At 41.5% G+C, this 22,487-nt stretch overlaps 1 protein-coding gene across 2 annotated transcripts in view; it reads right to left on the bottom strand.

The window, feature by feature from the left end:
- NDFIP2 (Nedd4 family interacting protein 2) overlaps positions 1-22,487 on the bottom strand; it is a 167,224-nt gene that overhangs the window by 32,346 nt on the left and 112,391 nt on the right. For both annotated transcript variants that reach the window (XM_073614357.1, XM_073614358.1), the window contains 2 exons: positions 14,596-14,720; positions 305-371 (listed from right to left, as the gene is read on the bottom strand). In XM_073614357.1, coding sequence (XP_073470458.1) covers positions 305-371; positions 14,596-14,720 — 192 coding nt within the window. The remainder of the gene's footprint in view (positions 1-304; positions 372-14,595; positions 14,721-22,487) is intronic.

Raw genomic sequence — 22,487 nt, 5'->3', positions numbered from 1 at the left:
GGGGGTAGGAGTTAAACAGCACAAAATTGGTGGGGAGGGTAAAATCACAGGATTGGGCATGCGGGGTGTATGTAACATGTTCCAAAGGTAAACTTATCCTTTAATCAAGACAAAAGTAGCGTTCTTCCAAGCTGTGCATGTGGCAGAGATGTGTGATAGCCAAGACTGGCTGAATGCAACTATAAATACTTTGGCAGGTAAAGGAGTGCAAACCTTTTTATGATCGTTGTGTATTAGTTTTTGTGCAGTGCTCCATTTTAAGGGTTTAAAATGATACTCATCAGTCAGCTGCATAAATACTCACCAAGTACAAGGAATATCCACCAAAGCCAGTATTGTCCATTGAAATATCCAGTAAAATAGTCAGAGAACTGAAAAAAAAAAAAAAAAATAGTAGAGTTCAGATAAGTATTTCAAAATGACAAAAATACATAAAAAACAAAAAGTTTTTTTTTTTTCCGCTCATCCCAGTGGGTTAAAACGAAAAAAAAAAAAAAAAAAAAACCTGACAGCTCCAGTCGGAGCTGCTGTACTCACTATGCAAAGTTAGTACAGTGATCTCCCCTGCTGAGTGTTGTATTTTGACAGGGGGATACCCATCGCCGCCAGAACACTATGATCAGCGTTCTCCGCCATTGGCGCTGATCAGGAGTCGGTGGGCTGCTGGTTTTTTTAAACCGCCACATGTCTCCCGACATTGGGCTCGTGTGTACCCAGCAATAGCCGTAAACTGATTATTATTTGTACTAAATAGTATTAAACTTGTGTTACAATTGATTTCAGGCTTTCCAAAAGTATATTTTCTAAAAACTTGTACTATGCTGGGTCATAGTTCCTAAAATATTCACCAGAAATGTTAAAACCTTCTGCAGATTAGGGTTAAAAAGCACATGAGCTAATACATTGGGATTGCACTCATTTTCCCCAGAACTTGGTAAATGTGGTGAAGCTTCATTTCGTAAAGAATACCATATCAGTATCAGGTGCAAGGAAAAATAAAGAAAAGACAGCATTTTTGCTTGCACATGATTGGATGATTGAAATCAGAAGAGCTTCACCACATTCACCAAGCTCTGGTGAAAATTAGTGCCAACTGTTCTTGCAAAGTGCACAGTCTATTTGCCTTTAGTAAATCAACGCCACTGAAAAATGTTACTTCTTAGGTAAGACTTCATGCACATAGGCGTACTGAAAGACTCCAATTTAATCCGTTTTGGTAATCACGTGCATTTCTGTGCGCTTTAAGATGTATGACATTTAGAAGCGTATACGCATAATCTCATGCTATTGGTGAGAATATTAATTTATTCTGGCCACTAGAACATATTTATGGAAGTATACACATGTTTAAATATGTATGTGCAGAATTATGCCACTAAAGTCTTCTCTGAATGCAGGTTTAGGGCATGAATGCTGCTTTGGAATACGAATTCAAAACACCACAATGTATATACGGTAATGCATTGGTTGAAATAGAGCAGCATTTAGAGAAAAAGAAAAATGCCTGTAAAAGCAGCGTTTTTCTTTGTTTCTTGTCAATGGGCATGAGGCCTTAAGCCCCAGTTCACACTAATGCAACTTAGGTTCTGCGTGCGGGCACAGCCTATTAATTTCAATGGGCAGCCCTACCCGCAAAAAAAACACAGGGAAACAAGTCCCTGGCCCTTTTTTGTCAATCGCGACATACCGAGTGGTTTGGCATTCATGAAAACAAAAACGTACAGTGTTTGCGGATATCTGGAGTAGCAATTAAGAATTAATGGCACCCCAGTGTGTCTGCTAAAGTGCAACCCTATTCGCAGATATGTATTGAACTGTATTGTAATTGTGCTGTCCCCCCTCTACATTGTAAAATGCTGCGTAAACTGTGGCGCTATATGAATCGTGAATATATATATATATATATATATATATATATATATATATATATATATATATATATATATATATTTATTACACACCATATTATAAAGATTGCTTTAGGCTGGGTTCACACTATCTTGCATGCGGCTCACAGCAGGGGTCCAGTGCCTTCCCATTCACCGTTTCAGGCCTGATTTTAGCCCAATATTTTGGCTGAATTTGGACCTGAAATGGACCAAAAGACGCACAGGACCACTGTGCAAATTCACAACAGAGCTGCAGCGGAGATATATAAACCGGCTCCATAGAGAGCCGGTCAAAATCTCCTGCCATTGTGAATTGGAATACGGGGAACCCGCATCCAATTCGCAATACTGTGAACACAGCCTCAGAAAGACATTTATAGCAGGAGCCACATGAAAAAAATTACATCAAATAAGCAAGAAAAACAATCAAGTAAAATAAATCTAAGTATGGTTAACTTTGTAATATAATATGGAAAATAATACAAATTTATATAATATATATATATATATATATATATATATATATATATATATACATATATACACACATACACACACACAAATACAGTGTATATATTGTTCACCATGGATGTTGAATGTACACTTGTTCTTGTCAAATTGCTGTCACTTTGCATCGACTTGCACTTCATGGCCTAAAGATTCTCAGCGCTGTGCGACTCAAAACATTATCCCCAAAGTCACACTGCTTTAATCTTATCAGAACGGGATGTTCGGCTGACCCCTTAAAAGAGAAACTTTTGACCTTCAGCAAACCCCCCATTGCTATCTGCTGCCAAGGATACCAACCTCAAAGGCTCAGACTCATTAAAGTCTTTTCATTTTCAAACTAGATGCTCCTGTATTTGGTTCCCAGCAGAGAGCAGAACATGGCTAAATGAACCTTAAAGTGCCGCTTGAGCCCTGTTGCTGGCCACGGTAGATAGTTTTGTCCTCCGTGCGATAAGGGAATATGAATAGGCACACTTTGATTGATACTGCAGTAGGCTGTACGCTCCACTGATAACACGACACATCAAACGTCTTTAGTATTCATCGTTCTCACACTTCTTGTACCACGCGCTTAAATAGCTTCTCATAAGACATTATCAGAATACAATTTTTAGAGGCTTTCTTTCTAGGTCTGTACAAATTTGCTTTAAATGAAATATACACGGTACAGAACACAACAGATTGTGTAATCTGCCTTTGTTGATTATATTTGATAGGGTTTTTATTAATATGGCTGGATATTGGTTCCAGTTTAAATAACAGTACATCGACCATTTTCGAATGTCCTTGGTGCCGTACTGTTAGTCTCCGCTGTTCTAATAAAAAATAGAAAAAGCAGCACAGAGGGAACGCAATGTTCAAACATGTTAGTAGCTGGGGAGCTTTTCAATAGTACTTCGTCATTATTACTCTCAGAGTAACTGCACCTTGGTATGTACGATCTCAATCATCCAAAAAATGCATTCTTCTCTGTTTTTAGCTACATTTTTTCTTGCTTTCTTTAAAATTAGGACACAGCAAACCGGTACAGAACACCCTCACAAACTGCGTGTCTGTGACTTCTCCCACGTCACGAGGATTTGGCAGCACCGTTCATACAAAAGAAGATACCACTGCATAATGCAATTTTTTTTTCTTGCCTCAACTGACACTGTAAAAAGGAAACAATTCTGAACATGCACCTGCTGTTGGAGGCATATGGACAGTGACTTTTTATAGAACGGGTATATAAGAAAAAAAAAAAAAGGGTGTAATATGTGGCTATTTTGAAAAATCTGGAAACAAAATTATCTTAGGCCGGCCATACATTATACAATTTACTTGTTCTATGTCCTCCACATTACCCTTCAACTACTACACTATATTTGGACGCCTGCCTTTACACACACATGAACTTTAATGGCAACCCAGTCTTAGTCCGTAGGGTTCAATATTGCGTTGGCCCACCCTTTAGAGCTATAACAGCTTCAACTCTTCTGGGAATATATAAAGACAAGAGAGAGCGCACGCCAGCCCTAGTGTGTTATCGTTTAATAGATGAAGATAAGTGTATAAAAAACGAGGGTTGCACTCACAAACATCCAGCGTTAAATGGCATAAACAGCTCCATAATAGCCTCCTCTCCTGGTCTGTAGGACGATAACTCACTAAGGCTGGCGTGCGCTCTCTCGTCTTTATATATTTTCAGAATCATGTCTACCACCCACTGGACTTTTGGGAGAGCTGCAACACCTTAAGCGAGGAATATACATACAGACTGTTTACTGTTGGAATAGGTATAGTGGGGACAGCGCTGAACTTGGTTTGTTGTATGTGTTTGAACTCTTCTAGGAAGGTTGTCCACAAGGTTTAGGAGTTTGTCTATGGGAACGTTTGACCATTCTTCCAGAAATGCATTTGTGAGGTCAGGCACTGATGTTGGATGAGAAGGCCTGGCTCACAGCCTCCGCTCTAATTTATCCAAAAGGTGTTCTATCCGGTTGAGGTCAGTACTCTGTGCAGGCCAGTCAAGTTCTTCCACCCCAAACTCGCTCATCCATGTCTTTATTGACCTTGCTTTGTGCATTGGTCCAAATCATTTGGTGGAGGGGGATTATGATGTGGGGTTGTTTTCAGGGGTTGGGCTTGGCCCCTTAGTTCCAGTGAAAGGAACTCTTAAGGTGTCAGCATACCAAGACATTTTGGACAATTTCATGCTCCCAAATTTGTGGGAACAGTTTGGGGATGGCCCCTTCCTCTTCCAACATGACTGCGCACCAGTGCACAAAGCAAGGTCAATAAAGACATGGATGAGTGAGTTTGGGGAGGAGGAACTTGACTGGCTGCACAGAGTCCTGACCTCAACCGATAGAACACCTTTGGGATGAATTAAAGCAGAGACTGCGAGCCAGGCCTTCTCCTCTATCAGTGCCTGACCTCACAAATGCGCTTCTGGAAGAATGGTCAAACATTCCCATAGACACACTCCTAAACCTTGTGGGCAGCCTTCCCAGAAGAGTTGAAGTTGTTATAGCTGCAAAAGGGTGGACCAACTCAATATTGAACCCTACGGACTAAGACTGGGATGACATCATGTACATGTAAAGGCAGGCGTCCCAATATTTTTGGTAATATAGTGTATGTAATACAAGGGCCTGCCTGATTGCATACAAATGAAAAAAGTGTTTAGGTCTGACCTCATATTTTATGGTTTGGATAAATCTAGGAAAATTATAAAAAAAAAATTGTATAAATGTATGGCTAGCCTTAGTGATCTGAACCTTTAATAACTGGTTCACACCAGGGGTGCAGAGATTGGGCTGGGCAGCCTTCCATGGAGCAGTCTCAGTGCCTTGCTCCCTATGACGGCAGTCTGCATACAGTACTATTTTTCAAAGCAGCAAATCGTGACACAAACTACCACATCACAACAACGCTGTTTAAATATGACCAAAATAATACCTTTATTATTAGAGGGATTTTTGGAGTGCCAAGTATAAACTGCACAGTTGTATTTGTTAAAAAAAAGCTTAATCCAGACCATAAAATGCTCATGATGTATAAAATATAAAGACCACAAAATAGCTTGCAGTTATCCCTAATAAAACAACTATACTTCTATATACCCTAAAAATCCCTTTATCAATGAAAGTATGATTTTGAATATAATTCAGGGACGTGGTGCCCATGATTATCCACCAGCTACCCTATAGTTTTTTCCTGTGTGATTATAACAATTACATTTTTGACATTGCAGTGTAATACGTTGAGATGAGTGCACTGGCATTGTTTGCCACCAGTGGCTGTGCGATTAGCGCAGCCTACTGGTGTGAATGAGCCCTCTGAGGAATTCTCTTTTTTTTTGTTAAACTTACACTGGTCCAGCTTGGTTACATCTAATTCTTCATATCTCACATCTGGAGGGCTGTTGGGGATGCAGAAATTCAGTGTAGAAGTCTGTGCTCCAATACAGTCAAGCTGGTGCTGCTCAAGCGAATAGGGTGGCACTTACTTGGCACCTCTGCCGTTTAGAGAACATCCTGTATTTTATCAATGAAAACATGCCGTTCTCTGATTGGATGAAGCGGAGATTATGACATCTGCTCCTGCTTTCTGCCTCAAGCAATTAGAGAATGCCTTGTTTTTATTGAACAAAAATTACACAACGTTCTATGAACAGCACCCCTGTATTCAGTATACACTATTATTATTGTACAAGTTTTACATAGTGCCAGTAGTTTGCGCCGCACTTAACAAAATCAAGGCAGTACAGTTACAATGCAATTCAGTACAGGAGGAATCAGAGGGCCTTGCTCCTGAGAGCTTACAATCTAAAAGGGAGGGTTAAAGTGGAACTTCACAATCAATCAACACTATTTTAATCCTTATGCTGCTAGCATTAGTACATAGATAGGAAAGTATATCCTGTTTACTTTTTTAAACTTTTTTTTTTTTTTTTTTTCACTTCCTGGTTTTCAGGCCTAGGCAAATGACAAAAGCTTCCAACTGTCCCCGATTTCAAGGGACTGTCCCTCATTCCTCCTCATTTTGGTCTGATCTGTATATAAAATACACTACTTATCTTATCACTTATCAAAAAGAGTTTCCCAGGGCTAAACCTTTCATCCAATTTCTAAATGGCTGCATTTGTAAATTCCCAAAAAATTATATAGGAATAGTAGTGATAAAAAAGCACTTGTGGTTTTAACAATTTTTTGTTCAGTTCTCTTTTAAGGGGGGTATGGCAGGTAGTCTGTCCCATGCCTACATACTTTTGCCAATAGATGTCCCTCATTCCTATCTCAAAAAGTTGGAAGGTATGCAAATGATATCATACATCCCAGGAGTCTTCAGGAGGGGAGGAGGGGTTGTCTCAGCTAAGCACACCCCTCCTGCATGTATGCCTGGGCTAACGGCAGAAGGATTCCAGAAAGTAAATGCTACATGAATCATCTGCCCTTACTCAAGATGGCCACAGCCAGAAATGCTAGTGCGTTGTTTTTCAAAGTGATTTCTCAGCAAAACAAAGCATGGAGACATGGGAAGGGGGAGTTTGCTTTGAATATTAAAAATGAATTAAGTCGCATTTTTGGTTTGTGGTGCTCAGATGCAGTGTAGTTCAGCTTTGTAGTTCAGGGTTGTAAAGGTTTGTGTTTTTTCACCTTAATGCCTCATATGCATTAAGGTGAAAAAACACTTGTCAGTGACCGCCCCCCCCCTGTTTTACTTACCTGAACCCTCAAACTTGTCCCACGGGGATGCGCTCTCTCTCTGCCTGGGGTTCTCAGCTCTTGATTGGATAGATTGATAGCAGCGCAGCCATTGGCTCCCGCTGCTGTCAATCAAATCCAATGATGCGGACGCTGGGGGGCGGGGGCAAGTCCTGCATTCGGCGTCAATGGACGCCGAATGCAGGATTCGGGAGCGCGCCTGCAAGGTAACCCCCTGGGAGCGCGATTCTCCGAGGGGGTTATCCGATAAGGGGAGGAGCCACCGAGGGACCCCAGAAGAGCAGGTTTGGGGCCACTCTGTGCAAAACGAGCTGCACAATGGAGGTAAGTATGATATGTTTGTTATTTAAAGCGGTAGTAAACCCGCTGACTTTTTTTTTTCCCTACACCTGTAAGGGAAAAGGCATAATGAGCTAGTATGCACCGCATACTAGCTCATTATGAGATACTTACCTCAGAGCGAGGCGCGGCATCTCACCCGGTCCACGCCAAGGGAGCTGACATTTCCCCTTTGCGTGCCTTCCGGGTATCACGGCTCCGGCGCTGTGAGTGGCTAGAGCCGTGATATTGTCACTCCCGCGCATGCGCGCGGGAGACTTTTTTCCCGGCACAGTCTGGCGGCTGCCGGGCTTTCAGCCGAGAATCCCATGTGCGCATGCGCCACTGCAGTCAGCGGCTCATTGCGAGTTAGGAGATTTTTTTTTTACCTACAGGTAAGTCTTATTATAGGCTTACCTGTAGGTAAAAGTTTAAAAAATAGCTATACAACCGAACCTTTAGTGTCCCTTTAAGTATACATTTTTTTTTGGGGAGGTGTATTTGGGTGGGGTTATTTGTGGGAAATGTTTTGTGTTGTTTTTGAATTGTTGTTGTATTATAAAAAAATAATAAAAAACTATTTAATTGAAAAAAAAAGTATACATATGGCAAGTGGCTTGAGCAGCACCCAGAAAAGACCGATGCTAACTGTATGTATAAAGCACAGGCTACTGCAGAGCATTTCTGCATCCCTGACAATGGATGTGAGATATGAATAATCAGATGTAACCAAGCTAAAACAATGTAAGCTTTAAAATAAAAAGATCATTCTTGAACTGCTGTGTTGAAATAGTCGAAGTGCAGATTGACTCAGAAGAGACGCTCATTCCTCTTTCTCTTGCTCTACATTCGACTTTCAATTAGAGAGAAGAGCAAGCTTCTGCTGTGTGCTCACTCTTCAGCAAATCCATAATAATATGCCACCAGTGCATCCAATTTAATAGGATTCAGAAAAAAAACCATATTGTATATTAACAAGGCACAGGTGCCAAATTGTAATTGGAACGGACAGAGGTTTAACAGCGGTCCCCACACCAGCAGAGCGTGCATAGCGTGTATCTCTCTATGAGTCTTCTATCACAGCTAAAGGAAAGACTATAGCTGCCAGTAGAGGTAAAGTTAATCTTAGCTGGAATGAAGTCAATATCAGAAGACAGGAACATAATATCTATGTTATATGGGCATCCTGGCCCTTCAGAGCCCAATCCAGATGGCACAGCTCTGACCTCAGTTCCCATGGCACTGGACAGACCTAATAAAACCTCTCACATAAAAAGTGCACAGAGCTGACTATCCGTACTAAAGATCTTTCCCCAGATGCGGCATTTCTTTGCACGCAGCGTGATTATTGGGGCTGTAAAAGATCAAACCACAAATTGAACAGTTCCGTCTTAGCACTGAGAACCAGAAAACGCTGTGCAGAGATTTCCAAGCATTTCAAAAATCGACTCTAAGAACATTAGCTGGACATAAATGCTCTTTATTGCCATTTCGTATGCCTTGGTAATAAATATTGTATCGTTTAGGACCAGCATAGGAAAGCCTTTTTTTTCTGTATTTTACTGGTAAATTCGGGTATTGGGCGTAAAAACTAGATTCTAACTCTAATAATGTAAAAATACAACGCTAAACTCTGTATTCACAAAAAAAAATTAAAAAGGAAAATAAAAAATCCGGCATTTTCATGCTCAAACACAGATCTTTCCAGAACAGTGGAGAAATATAAAACCCAAACAAAACCTATCTGTACAAAAACTGAAGCAATACTGACACACAGTGGCCAAATAGATGTACAGCAATAGATGACACAACAGCAAGCTATAAGTATACTTAGTGCAACAATAGGCAGATATGAAAGAAAACCATTTTATCCAGTTATAAATATACCTAAATATATTTTTAAAAAGGTAACCCTTTAGTACAGCGTGTCTTAGTAAAAGCTTCTTATAATACTTTCCACAACCGTATTCAGTCTAGGAGAGGAAGGGCAGCAATGTAAACCAATTAGGCCTTTCTGCGTCACACTGTGCCGTAAATCTAATAAATGGAGTCTGCCTCCTACTGAAAAAAAAAAAAAAGGGAAAAAAGACAAAAAACAAAAACACACGATGTTCACTAAAAGCTTCTTTCTTATTTTATTCCAACTTAGTACAGGACACAAGATTAAGCTCTGACGCAATTTCCCGCTGTCCAGAAAGAAAAGGCTTTAGAGCTTTACCTTGTATCCTCTGGTAATCGGGAATAAAAGAAAGATGTTTTTATTGGACACAGAGAGGGAGATTAAAGGCTCGCACACACTATACGAAAATCAAGAGAACGTTTTCATCCAAATAATTTTCGCATGATTTTCGTATAGTGTGTACACAACTTTTGACAGCCGTTTGTGAATTTACATACGGAAATTCTCGAAGGGACAAACTCCAAAATTTTTCTCGTACAGAAACAGAACGAATGATTTTCGTTTAATGTGTACCGTTTTCGTATGATTTTCGTATATTGTGTATCCTACATTACTAAAACTGATGCACACACAAGCTGGTGCAGATGTGCTAATTAACCAATCACCTTCTAGGTTTTAGCCCACATTCATATTGGGCCGATTTGACATGTCAAATCGCATGCCAAATCGGAGCCTATTACTTTGTGGCGCCGCACTGGTTCCCAAAAGTAGTTTCTGCACTACTTTTGGCGACTTCGGGGGCGATTTCAATAGACATCTGTGCAGGAACCCGCACATATGTCTGTGGAATCGCCCCCAAAGTCAGACTGAAATGCCGGTTTAAAACCGTGCGAGTTCTGCTGAATTTCAAACCCGCCCTCAATGTTTACGTGGGCTTATTACCAAAGCTTGATTGAACAAGCTGAAGTTAGAAGCTGATTGGTTACCATGCACAGCTGCACCAGATTCTGTGCGCAATCGTTTTAGTAAATCTAGGTTGAGATTTAAAAAAAAATTTGTGTGTTGAGACTGGGAACAAGCCTAGATTTGCACCTAGCCATACATTAATAGATTTCCCTAGTTCAGTCTGTAGACTAAATGACAAAAAACAATTTGATTCCTCCATCTGCACTAAAACAGAACGGAGGGAGGAATCTCCCTGACTGACTATTGTATTAAGCACTTCCGGACCGCCCACCGTCGTTATATGTCAGTACTTTGAAGAGGAATATCGTTGTTATGGCAGCAGCTAGCTGCCATAACCCCGGTATCCTCTTCTTCAGCGGGCAGTCCGCTTCAAGATAAAAGCAGTCTCTGTGGCAGATTCGCTGCAAGATCACTTTTATTGGCGGCGGGGGAGAGGGCCTCCCCCCTCGCACCGCGCTCCGGTGCCCTCCGGCGCTTACCGGAGCCGTCGGCAGCAGCAGAGGCGATCAGATCCTTTCCCTAACCTGACAAGGAGTTGAGTGAGGGGAAGATGACCTCCACCCGTCTCCATATCAATGCAAGGCGGAAGCGACATCAAAACGTTCCTTCCGCCCATAGCTCTTAAAGGGACATTTCTTTTTTTTATTGCATTTTAGTGTAAATATGAGATCTGAGGTCTTTTTGACCCCAGATCTCATATTTAGGAGGTCCTGTCATGCTTTTTTTCTATTACAAGGGATGTTACATTCCTCGTAATAGGAATAAAGATGACACAATTTAAAAAAAAAAAAAAGAACAGTGTAAAAATAAAAAATAAAGAAAGGAAAAAGAAATAAGAAAAAGAAAAACTTTTTTTTTTAAACGCGCCCCGTCCCACCAAGCTCGCGTGCAGAAGTGAACACATTCATGAGTAGTGCCCGCATATGAAAACGGTGTTCAAACCACACATGTGAGGTATTGCTGCGATCGGTAGAGCGAGAGCAATAATTCAAGCCATAGGCCTCCTCCTGTAACTTAAATTTTTCCAAAAAGAGTGCACTTGCAAGACCGCAGCAGAAATACGGTGTGACAAAAAGTATTGCGACGACTGCCATTTTACTCTCTAGGGTGTTAAAATATATATATATATATATATATATATATATGTATATATATATATATATATATATATATATATATAAAATATGTTTGGGGTTTTTTTTTTGAGGTATTGTGCTGGTGTAGAAAAACTAAGTAATTTTCTAGCAAAAAAAAAACAGTTTTTAACTTGTAAACAACAAATCTCAGAAAGAGGCTTGGTCCTTAAGTGGTTAAGATGGCCACAGTACCTGTGGCTGTCTGAAAACCCAAATTTTCACTGCTCTTGAGAGGATGCAGTCACTGTTCTGCGTTTAATTTTCCACCTGGCCCCTTTGTTTTTTTTTTTTTTTATTTAGGTTTGTCAAGCCTGGTAGTAATAGGGCCACCTATGGCTCGACATTTTAGCTAATTCAGACAAAATTGGTCAAAATTTAAGTGGTGTACAGCTAGCCAGCCAAAGACACCATTTAGGCTTCTTCCCAGTCTCAACAACATCAAAAGAAAGAAAAAGAAACTCTCGCTCTATTGTCCACTAAAAACGTCTTTCTTTTACTCCTACTTACCACAGAACACAAAATAAAGTACTATGGATTTTTCTTCTATACAGCGGGAATTGGCATCACAGCTTAATCTTGTGCCCTGTACCAACGTTGGATAAAAGAGAGAAGCTTTTAGTGAACAATGCGTGTTTTTTTTTCCCTCTTCTGATAGGCTGGCTATCTATGGACCAACCTGGAGCAATAGAGTGGAACGATAGCAGGAAAGAGCACAGAAGTGACTGCTCCTTTCCCCACCTTGACTGGCCTGTACTAATTTGACTATAACATTGAAGTAAATGGTCGCAGGACTTGGCTGCGATGTCTGGGTTAGAAAATCAGATCAAAAGAAATACTAATTTTTGAGGCAGGAAAGACTGTCCACAAATACTGTATGTTTTAAATTAGTACTTGCCTATTTTCCAGGAGTATTAAGTGAAAATTCACTTAGCTTAATACACCTTATGCCCGGTACACACGACCAGAAAATCGTACGAAAAATACCGCTTTCGAAGCGATCATACGATAAATCGGATCATTAGTACAGAGCCGATCAGGACAGTTCATCTGATTTGATCGGACACGCACAAAAAAAAAATTGCGGACGATGCCAGATCGTACGATTTTTGTTTAATCAGTACAGCTGTCGTTTGAAAATGCAATACAAATGCATTACAACACCTGACATCACTTCTGAATTTTTATTCTGTCGTATGAGAATTTTCGTGACTTTAGTTAACTCATCCGATTCGATCTGAGATTTGCATGCAGAAAAAAACAAAAACAAAAAAAACGGATGATCATTCGTCTGATAATCTCATTGTGTGTACTGGGCATTAGGCTGAATGTTGCAACAATGTTTCACACCAGCACAATACCTCAAAAAAAAAAAAAAAATCACCATTTTTGTAACACTGTGCACCACAATGGATAGTAGTATACTTCTGTGCGCTATAGTGCATGTATGTTCCCTTAGTGCATTGTGGTCCCATTATAAATGATCACCACTACAAGGCTCTGATGTATGCAACGGTGTGAATAGCCCTTAAAGTGGTTGTAAACCTCAGACATAAAATACGAGTAAAGCATATCCCTCTATAGTGTGTACTTGTCTAAATCTAGAGCCATAAGGGGTTGATTTACTAAGGCCCCTTTCACACTTGTACAACTTGTCCCACGATTTGGGACTGCAAAGTAGCACGACAAGTCATTCCCCATGATTTCCAATGACAACCATTCAGCAAAAGAGTGAGAAGATAGCGGAGAAAACCCAGCAGAAGCAGAAGACAGCGGACAGAGGGAGAAGAACCAGAGAGGGTTAGAAGAGGTTGCCAGAAGACCCAGAGAAGAAATCGGAAGAGACCCCGGAGCTGCCTAATAAATTACTTTAAAAACATGTGTTCTGTGTTTTATTTTTGACACTTTCTTTTTTTTTTTTTTTTTTTAGGTGAATGGGTACAATGTACCCGATACTCATTCACATAGGGTGGGGGGCCGGGATCTGGGGGCTTCCAGATCCCGATAAGCCCCCCCCCCCCCCAACTCACAGACCCTGACAACCAACGGCCAGGGTTGTCGGCGGGAAGAGGTCCTCATCAACATGGAGACAAGGTGCTTTGGGGGTGGGGGGGGGGGGCCTGCCCCAAAGCACCCACCCCCCCATGTTGAGGGCATGCGATGTGGCCTGGTACGGTTCAGGGGGGGGGTGGGCTCGCCTGTACCCACCCCCTTTCTTGACCTGCTGGGCTGTGTGCTCAGATAAGGGTCTGGCATGGATTTGGGGGGGGGGGGCCCACGATGAAGAAAATCCATGTCAGACAGAAAGACCTGATAAGCTCTTTGAGGGGGAACCCATGCCTTTTTTTTTTTTTACATTTTAGGGGGAACTCCACACACAGATTCATACCAGACAGTGCCTGGTATTGTCGGGGATAAAAGTCGGATCCCTGTTCACTGAAGTTGGTCTTCAAGTCGCAGGGCAAAGTCGGATCCACAGACGTACGACAGTTTTGTCAAAAATCGCTGCAAAATCGAGCAACTTTGAAGTGTAAAAGGGGCCTTAAGGCAAATAATCGGTGAGGGGGGAGGGGGGGGGGGGTGATGAGAAAATTTCACCTAAGGACCTATTATATTTACTTTCGTATCACAGATTTAAAGTGGTAGTAAACCCTCATTTTGCAAATGCTCTGAAGGAACAGCATACCTTCAGAGCTGTATGCCGTGACCGAGCATGTGCGCGGGAGTGACGTCATCGCAGCTTGTCCAGTCATGTGGTCAGAGTCCCCGAACCCGTAAGGAAGACTGGGTGAAGATGGAAGCACCTGCAGCAGTGACAGCGCGCTGTTGGAGGGCTTTGTTTCAAGGTCAGTTTTTCATAACGTGCTAGTATGTGGGGCATACTAGCACATTATGATATTACCTTGCAGGAGAACCCCCCCCCCCAAGACTTTACTATCACTTTAAAGTACTACACGTTGCCTATGTACCTTGGTATGTGTACACGGTACCTCCCATAGAAAAACATCTTTGCTTAGTTGGATCTACATCTCAAGGCTATTATAACAATTTTTCAATATAACGTATAATAACAACAGAAAACAGTTTAGAAAACTCAATGCAAATACAAGGTTAACTGCACAATAGCAATGTGATTTCAAATTAAAAAACAGATGGGAAAATAAACTTACCCTGACAATTAGAATCCATTTGATCAGTGATAATCCAAAGCCACAGATTGCTCCATAGCGTCCAGCAATTGTGTTGGTTATGCAAAATGATAAACAGAATCCAATCCAGTTAAAAATGAAAGCCACTAAGAGAAAAAAAAAAAAGACAGATAACTATTAGCAAGAAGGATTAGTTCAGAACATGGTTCACATACATGTTTAATGTAGGGCAAGAAAATATGACTCAATGTTTTCAAAAGCACACTTACCATGGCACCTAAACAGAATAAAGCAACCCAATTAAAGTGAACCCATGTTTTTCCTAGTGTAGTATCTTAGGCCCCTTTTACACGGGTGGATCCGTTGGACGGACTCCTATTGCTCAGTGGGGATTGCTCCGTTGACCCCCCCAGAGCAGATGGATGACAGGTCCTGCAGGGATGGACCTGTCAGAGTCCCGCTCTCCTCTATGGGAATCAGATTTAAACGCACAGCCCATCTGTTTTCATCCTATCCCATCCAATCCGCTGGACGGGATGGTGAACGTATCCCCATACGTCTGTTTTAAGGGGATTTTGTCAGATTGGATGCCAGGCTGGTATAAGCGGACACATATCCGCTGACATCTGCCTCCCCATAGAGGAAAACGGACAGACGGACCCGATTGGTCCGATCGTGTGAAAGGGGCCCAAGTACTTCACCTTTACCCACCTTAATACCCCCATAACGTAAAAAAAAAGTTTAATTGACACAAAACCGGCATGGTCATGGACATGTAATGGTACATAAGAAGGGAGAGATTACCCCTACATACATACCAACACTGAAAATGGCATTGCTCATTTTTTCTAAACTATATGGATCACTTTTTTTGAGAGCTGTATAGTGCACATAGCACTGCAGCTTACAATGGCTGTTTGGGGTTTGTGCACCCTTGCCCTAACAATCCGTAACATGGGCAGCTCATGAAGGACGTCACCTCCCATGTGGTTTTTCACTTCTTCTAAAGAAACAGGCTGAACCATGACACGTCAGCCTATAGCTCACAGCAGAAGCCTGCTTTCTATTACTATTATTATTATTATTGGTACTTCAAGAGCGCTGTTTTACGCAGCGCTTTATATATATTGTACATTCACATCAGTCCCTGCCCTCAAGGAGCTTACAATCTAAGGGCCCCAATTAACATTCATACATACATATGCTAGGGCCGGCCAATCTAGACAGAAGCCAATTAACCTACCAGCAAGTCTTTGGAGTATGGGAGGAAACCGGAGTACCCGGAGGTAACCCAAGCAGGCACAGGGAGAACATGCAAACTCCAAGCAGGTAGTGTCTGCTTATAAGGGTGATGACACTGCTCTTGCATAGACACACACAAGCAGCATTGTCACCCTGAGGCTCAGTTCACACTATGAACCACATGTGAATCGCACAGGAACTGCACCGCATTAATGTCCAGATCTCATGCAAATCAGTGCAGTGCGATTTTATCCTATTTATTTTGAATGGGCTCAAATCACACTGCATCGCACCAAAGACATGCATGCAGCAATTTTGGAACTGCACTGCAACCGGATCGCATGGTCAATTTATACCATGCGATCCGGTGCAGGCAAATGCACTACCAATGCGACCTATGTTTGGGGTGTCGTTAAAACGGAGTTCCACCCAAAAATGGAACTTCCGCTTTAAGGGAAAGTGACCCCCTGATGTGCTACATTTGGCATGTCTTTTTGTTGGGGGGGAGTGGAAACCCACTTTTTAGAGGGTTCCAGCTCCCACTTCCTCCTGTTGCACCTGCGGCACCGGAAGGAAGATCATCTCGCCCCCCTCCCTCTCGGCAATCATCTGGGACACGTCCCAGATGATCGCCCGGCCAGTCATAGCGTGGCTTGCGCATGCGCAGTGCGTGCCTGGCTGTGAAGACACAGCTGGGCGTCCACAGTGACAATCCCAGCGCCGCAGAGAGGAGGGGGAGACGAGCGGGGCTTTGTTCCCCCACATCGCTGGACCCCGGGACAGGTACGTGTCCGATTATTAAAAGTCAGCAGCTGCAGTATTTGTAGCTGCTGACTTTTAATTTTTTATTTTTAATTGGAACTCCGCTTTAAGATTGCACTGACACTGTTTGTGAATCACAAAGGCAGTGCGGTTTGAATGTGGTGTGGCCCTAGCCTGAAAAAACAGTAAGCGGAGGAGAATGCACTTACTGACAGGATCATCAGGTACAAAAAAACTAAAGGAAAGTCTACAGAGGCAATGGAACAAACTAAACAGTTGCAAAGGAAGGTATGCTACCATATACTTTTTGTTTTAGGTTTACATACAGTTTAGTAAACTGTCAATATGAACTTGTACCTACAGGTAAGTTTACAATAAGGCTTACCTGTAGGTACAATGAATGGCTCCCAAACTGCACCACTTAGGAGATATTCATATCCACAATAGACAATGACATCAATGGAGCATGCACAGTGATGCTTTGCATTCTGGGCACACATAGTGTACTGTGGAATGCAGAGCGCTGTGCTACAATAGTGACTCCTTTGTACATGTGCAGGAGTGACATCATTGCGACCCAGCCATCTGGACAGCTGGAGCACGCAAACCCGGAAGGAAGCCCTGGGGAAGATGGAAGCGCTGGCAGCGGTGACAGCTTGCCACTGGAGTGAAGCTGCATGATTAATCATCAAGAATCATTATGGCGAACTTGACTAAAGTGTTTCACAATTCTTTCTATGCAAAGAATTCTCTCTGCTCTTCTGAAGCCACAGCCATCAAAAGAAAGGAAGAGAAAAACTGGGCAGTTTGCCAAGAATCAAAACATTCTTTATAAGTTGAACTTAAGTATAAACATTGTAACAATTTGTCAATGGAATAGACTTTGTGTGTAAGTGAAAACATTTTAAACACTTAAACACTAAACCTTTTTCTGACATTTGTTGGTTTCAAGTTAAAATCATTTTTTTTTTGCTAGAAAATTACTCAGAACCCCCAAACATTTTATATATATATATTTATATATTTATTTAGTACACACCCTAGAGAATAAAATGATGGTTGTTGCAACTTTTTGGGAAAAAATTACTTTAATGAATTTAAAAAAATAAATAAATAAATAACCAGTAAAGTTGGCCCATTTTTTTGTATAATGAAAGATTTTACATTGCGAGAATCGTAAGAGAATTGTGATCTTTTTATTCTAAGCAAAAAAAATCGTTATCCTCATTTTGGCCTGAACCGTGCAGCTCTATGCTGGAATGTTTCGCTTGAAAGCTAAATTTGTCATAACCTGCTAGTATGGCGACCTGCAGCTGATCTTTCCCCATTACATGCCTTGATCTGGACTGTGTCTATTTGTGTGCTGTCATCTTGGTAGAGGCAGGGCTTTGCATCCTTATGTGAGATCCTCCAGTAGGAAAACAGTGAGCATCCCAGTAGTGACATCGCCAACTCCCATTCCAAATCTCCTAAGACTAGCAGTCAGAGGCTGCAGTGCCTTAGATGTCACACTGCAGATACAAAGCTAGGAGGTTGAAGGCACATTCATAAATCGGAAACTATACTGCTATATTTAAAGAGGATTTACAGACAAAAAAAATACATATTTTCAGTGCACTGCCTAGGCACAATTAACGCTTCTAGATATACCCTATAACATAGAAAATCTTCACTTTTTGAATTCAGGTGCACTGTAATGTCTCTTTCACAGGGGTGGACCAATCAGGTCCACCTGTCAGTTTTTTTTAAATGGACTCAATCGGACCATCCGTTGCCCTCTATAGAGCAGCGGATGTTAACAGGTGTGTTCGGTGACACCCGCTGACATCTGATCAGATCCTATCCACTTAAAACAGACGGATGGGAGATCTGTTCCTCGTCCATCTGGCGGATCGGATCAGGTGACAGTCGGATGGAAACAGACAGGAGGTTAGTTTGCATCTGTCCTCCCACAGAGGACAGCTGGCTGTGTCCACTCTGCATAAGCGGAGCGGATACGTATCTGTCTGCTCAGAGGGGATCAGCAGTACAGTGGGTGGGGCCATGCAAACAATTAATGGGTGCCTTTGTGGCTATCTGGAAATCCAGAAATGCTGGATTATGATACAACCTAGATTTACAGTAATTTATTCATACAGCTCTCGGGCTACGACACTCGCCAGTGTGCAGTAGGTGGGGGCTCAGGGATTGCCTACTGCTAATAATCCTTACATAGTATTGTACTTTATTCTCTTACGTGAGGTTTACACCTAAGCTGTAAATTCAGCTTCTTTTATTATCTAATGACAGTATCTAATCTGATGAAGCTAAATTTGAAATGCTAAAGAAGCAAGCACTTCATCCCAGAATCATCTAATACATTAATTTTAATTACTACATAGACTAAAAACAACACGCTTTATATACGACTCAAGAATAAATTAAAGAAGCATCTCCAGCAAAAGCTTAAATCAATATAATCAGTTAAGGAGTAAATGACAGTCATGAAGTCGTTTGCTCATGCTACAAATGTAATGAGAAGATTGCCACTTGACAAAGAAAAGTGGCTAAACCCTTCTTAGCTTTTGCTCAATAGGTCAGGAATGGATGCCAATTACAGCTCTCCCAATACTAGCACTATTAGAGTGCAGTTTACTACTACATACAATCATACATTTCACCGAAGCCTCAAGTCTTTTCTAATGCAAAATTTAAAGCTATATGCCTATTTATTGTATGCATTTTATGACACAGTTTTACTCTGGACAATCTAGTGGCATTCTGTGCATCAGGGGATGTAGACCAAGTGAGAAAAATTAGCTGCACACCAACATACATTCAACAGGTTTATTGAAAGACTGCCCCCGGGACTAAAACACACCAAGGTCCGTTGTTTTAGTCCTGGGGCAGTCCTTCAATAAACCTGTTGGACTTATGTTGGTGTGCAGCTAATTTTGCTCGCCTACATGTTAACAGTTGTGAGCCGGAGCCAACAACCAGCCCTTCCTTTCTGTAGGATTTTTATACTCACCTGGAGCAGCGATCGATCTAATTTCGCCTATCAGGGGATGTAACTGGCATAGCAATAAAAGCACATGCTCTGGTCAATTTCTATGTAGATTTTAACCACTTCAGCCCTGGAAGGTTTTACCCACTTCCTGACCAGGTCATTTTTTGCGATACAGCACTGCACTGCTTTAACTGACAATTGCGCGGTCATGTGACACTGTACCCAAATAAAACTGATGTCTTTTTTCCCATAAATATTTTGATTAAAAATCTTTTTTTTTTTTACTTTCTGCTATAAAACATTCCCAAATAAATAATAATAAAAATATATATATCAAAATTTCATCATCAGTTTAGGCCAATATGTAGTCTGCTACAAATTTTTGGTAAAAGAAATCCCAATAAGCATATATTGATTGGTTTGCGCAAAAGTTATTGCGTCTACAAACTATGGGTTAGATTTATGGCATTATTTATTTAAATTAGTTTTACTAGTAATGGCAGTGATCTGCGATTTTTAGTGGCACTGTGACATTGTGGCGGTCGAAGCTGACCCTAAGCGACACTTTTTGGGGACCAGTGACACCAATACATTAATCAATGCTAAAAAAATGCACTGATCCCTGCATAAATGACACTGGCAGTGAAGTGGTTAACAACAGGGGGCGATCAAGGGGTAAAGTCTGTCCCTGGGAGGTGCTTTCTAACTGGGGGGGGGGGGGGGGGGGGGAGTGTTACACTGGAGGAAAACTTAGCTGAAACAGAAGATCTCTCTTTTCCATATTGACAGATCAGCGGTGCGCCTTGTTTACATAGGCACACCTCTACTCTGTCTCCTGTGAAGGATCGGTGGGAGCAGCGCTCCGGCGGCGCACCCCCTACACCATGTGCACAAAATCATGTACAGGTACGTGATTTTGTGCACCCATGCCGCTGTACAGTTGGCAGTCTGGAAGTGGTTAAAAGAAGGTGCACATGGGCCGGGCAGTTCACAGAGCAATACAATAAAAGAAAAAAAAAATACCTAGCAATGTGATCAGCCTCCCTGTCTGATGACTGGCAAGATATGTTCACATTACAGAAAGTCTATTGTTTTCAAATCAGCCCAGACCTAACCAGAGACTTGCATTTAAGGAGCTTTGCACTGAAGCATAGTCATTGTGCAGTACTACTAGTAAGCAGGAAGAGCTTAAGTGGTTAGCACTTCCATCTGGCAGCACTTAGGGTCATCAGTTTGAATCTCAAGCACGGCAATACCTGCCTGGAGTGTGCATATTCTACTAGTGCCTGTATGGCCTGGGTACTCAGGTTTCCTCCCACACTCAAAAAGGCATGCTGGTAGGTTTATTGGAGCCTGTCTAAATCTAACCATATATTGACCATATATAGTATATGTATGAATGTCAGAGGGACCCATCTCAAGATCTTCTGAAATGAGGCAGGAGCAAAATCCAAGCATCAGAGGCATCAGTGGTAACAGTGTCAAAGAGAAGCCCCACTTCAAGAGAGGACTTTTACTTTGAGCTTTTACCAAGTCCAAGTTCAAGTTTGGCAAGTGTACGTGCTTGTTTCATACTGCACAGCCTTCCCAGGAGTGTAATGCCCCGTACACACGGTCGGATTTTCTGATGGAAAATGTGTGATAGGACCTTGTTGTCGGAAATTCTGACCGTGTGTAGGCTCTATCACACATTTTCCGACACACAAAGTTTGAGAGCAGGATATAAAATTTTCCGACAACAAAATCCGTTGTCGGAAATTCCGATCGTGTGTACACAAATCCGACGGACAAAATGCCACGCATGCTCAGAATAAATAAAGGGATGAAAGCTATTGGCCACTGCCCCGTTTATAGTCCCGACGTACGTGTTTTACGTCACCGCGTTTAGAACGATCAGATTTTCGGACAACTTTGTGTGACCATGTGTATGCAAGACAAGTTTGAGCCAACATCCGTTGGAAAAAATCCTAGGATTTTGTTGTCGGAATGTCCGAACAAAGTCTGACCGTGTGTACGGGCATAACAGTGATCCTCTTCTATGGTGCCCTCCTAAACCTAAAAGTAGAACTATAGGCAAAACTGTTGTTTTTTTTTCCTTTTTTAATTTGGATAGAGCAAGGGAGGGTTATAACCCCTGTGAGATTTTTTTTTTTCGCCATCTGTTTCTTATTGCAGAGATTTCTCTTCACTTCCTGTCCCACACAGGAAGTGAGAGGAAATTCCAGCATAATAAAGGCACCAGGTCAATAGAACTAGTGTCGCCACTGGAAGATTTTCATTCTACTTCTTTTCTGGGGACAACCCAAAATTTGGGATTTTCTTTTACTTTCCTTTTCAATGATATTTGTAATTAAGATTGTAAGCTCTAACAAGCAGGGCCCTCTGATTCTCCTGTTATAAACTGTATTGTAATTGTACTGTCTGCCCTCATGCTGTAAAGCGCTGCGCAAACTATTGGCACTATATAAATCCTGTATAATAACAATAATAATAACAAGACAAATAGAAAGGTGAATCTCCTTAACAGAGCTACAAAAAGCAATAAAAACTGTTAGGTGTTCTAATCCATCTGCGCTATATACAAAACTAACAAAAAAAAGTTTTGCCTTTAGTTATACTTTAAAATCCGCAGCATGCCGCAGACGATGCGCTGGAGAATCAGTAACATAACCACAAAAGGTAGAGATGAAGATGGCTATTATTCTCTATAGCTTCTCCCAGCTTTGAGATGCACTAAACCTTTAATGACAAAGAAGCTGTGTATTTACTTACAAGCCTATTATTTGGATTCTGAGAATAAAAAAAAAAAAAAAAAAAAAAAAAAAAAGGGCATGCTCTGTACTTCCAAAAATACATTCATGCATCTAGAATACTCTTGATTATACAGGTGGGAGGTTTCATCATAGCACTAGACATCTAT

The sequence above is a fragment of the Aquarana catesbeiana genome, linkage group LG02 (genome assembly GCF_042186555.1).
Source record: "Aquarana catesbeiana isolate 2022-GZ linkage group LG02, ASM4218655v1, whole genome shotgun sequence".
Lineage (NCBI taxonomy): Eukaryota > Metazoa > Chordata > Amphibia > Anura > Ranidae > Aquarana > Aquarana catesbeiana.
The sequence above is the reverse complement of the archived record's forward strand: the minus strand, read 5'-3'. Positions and strand labels throughout refer to the sequence as shown.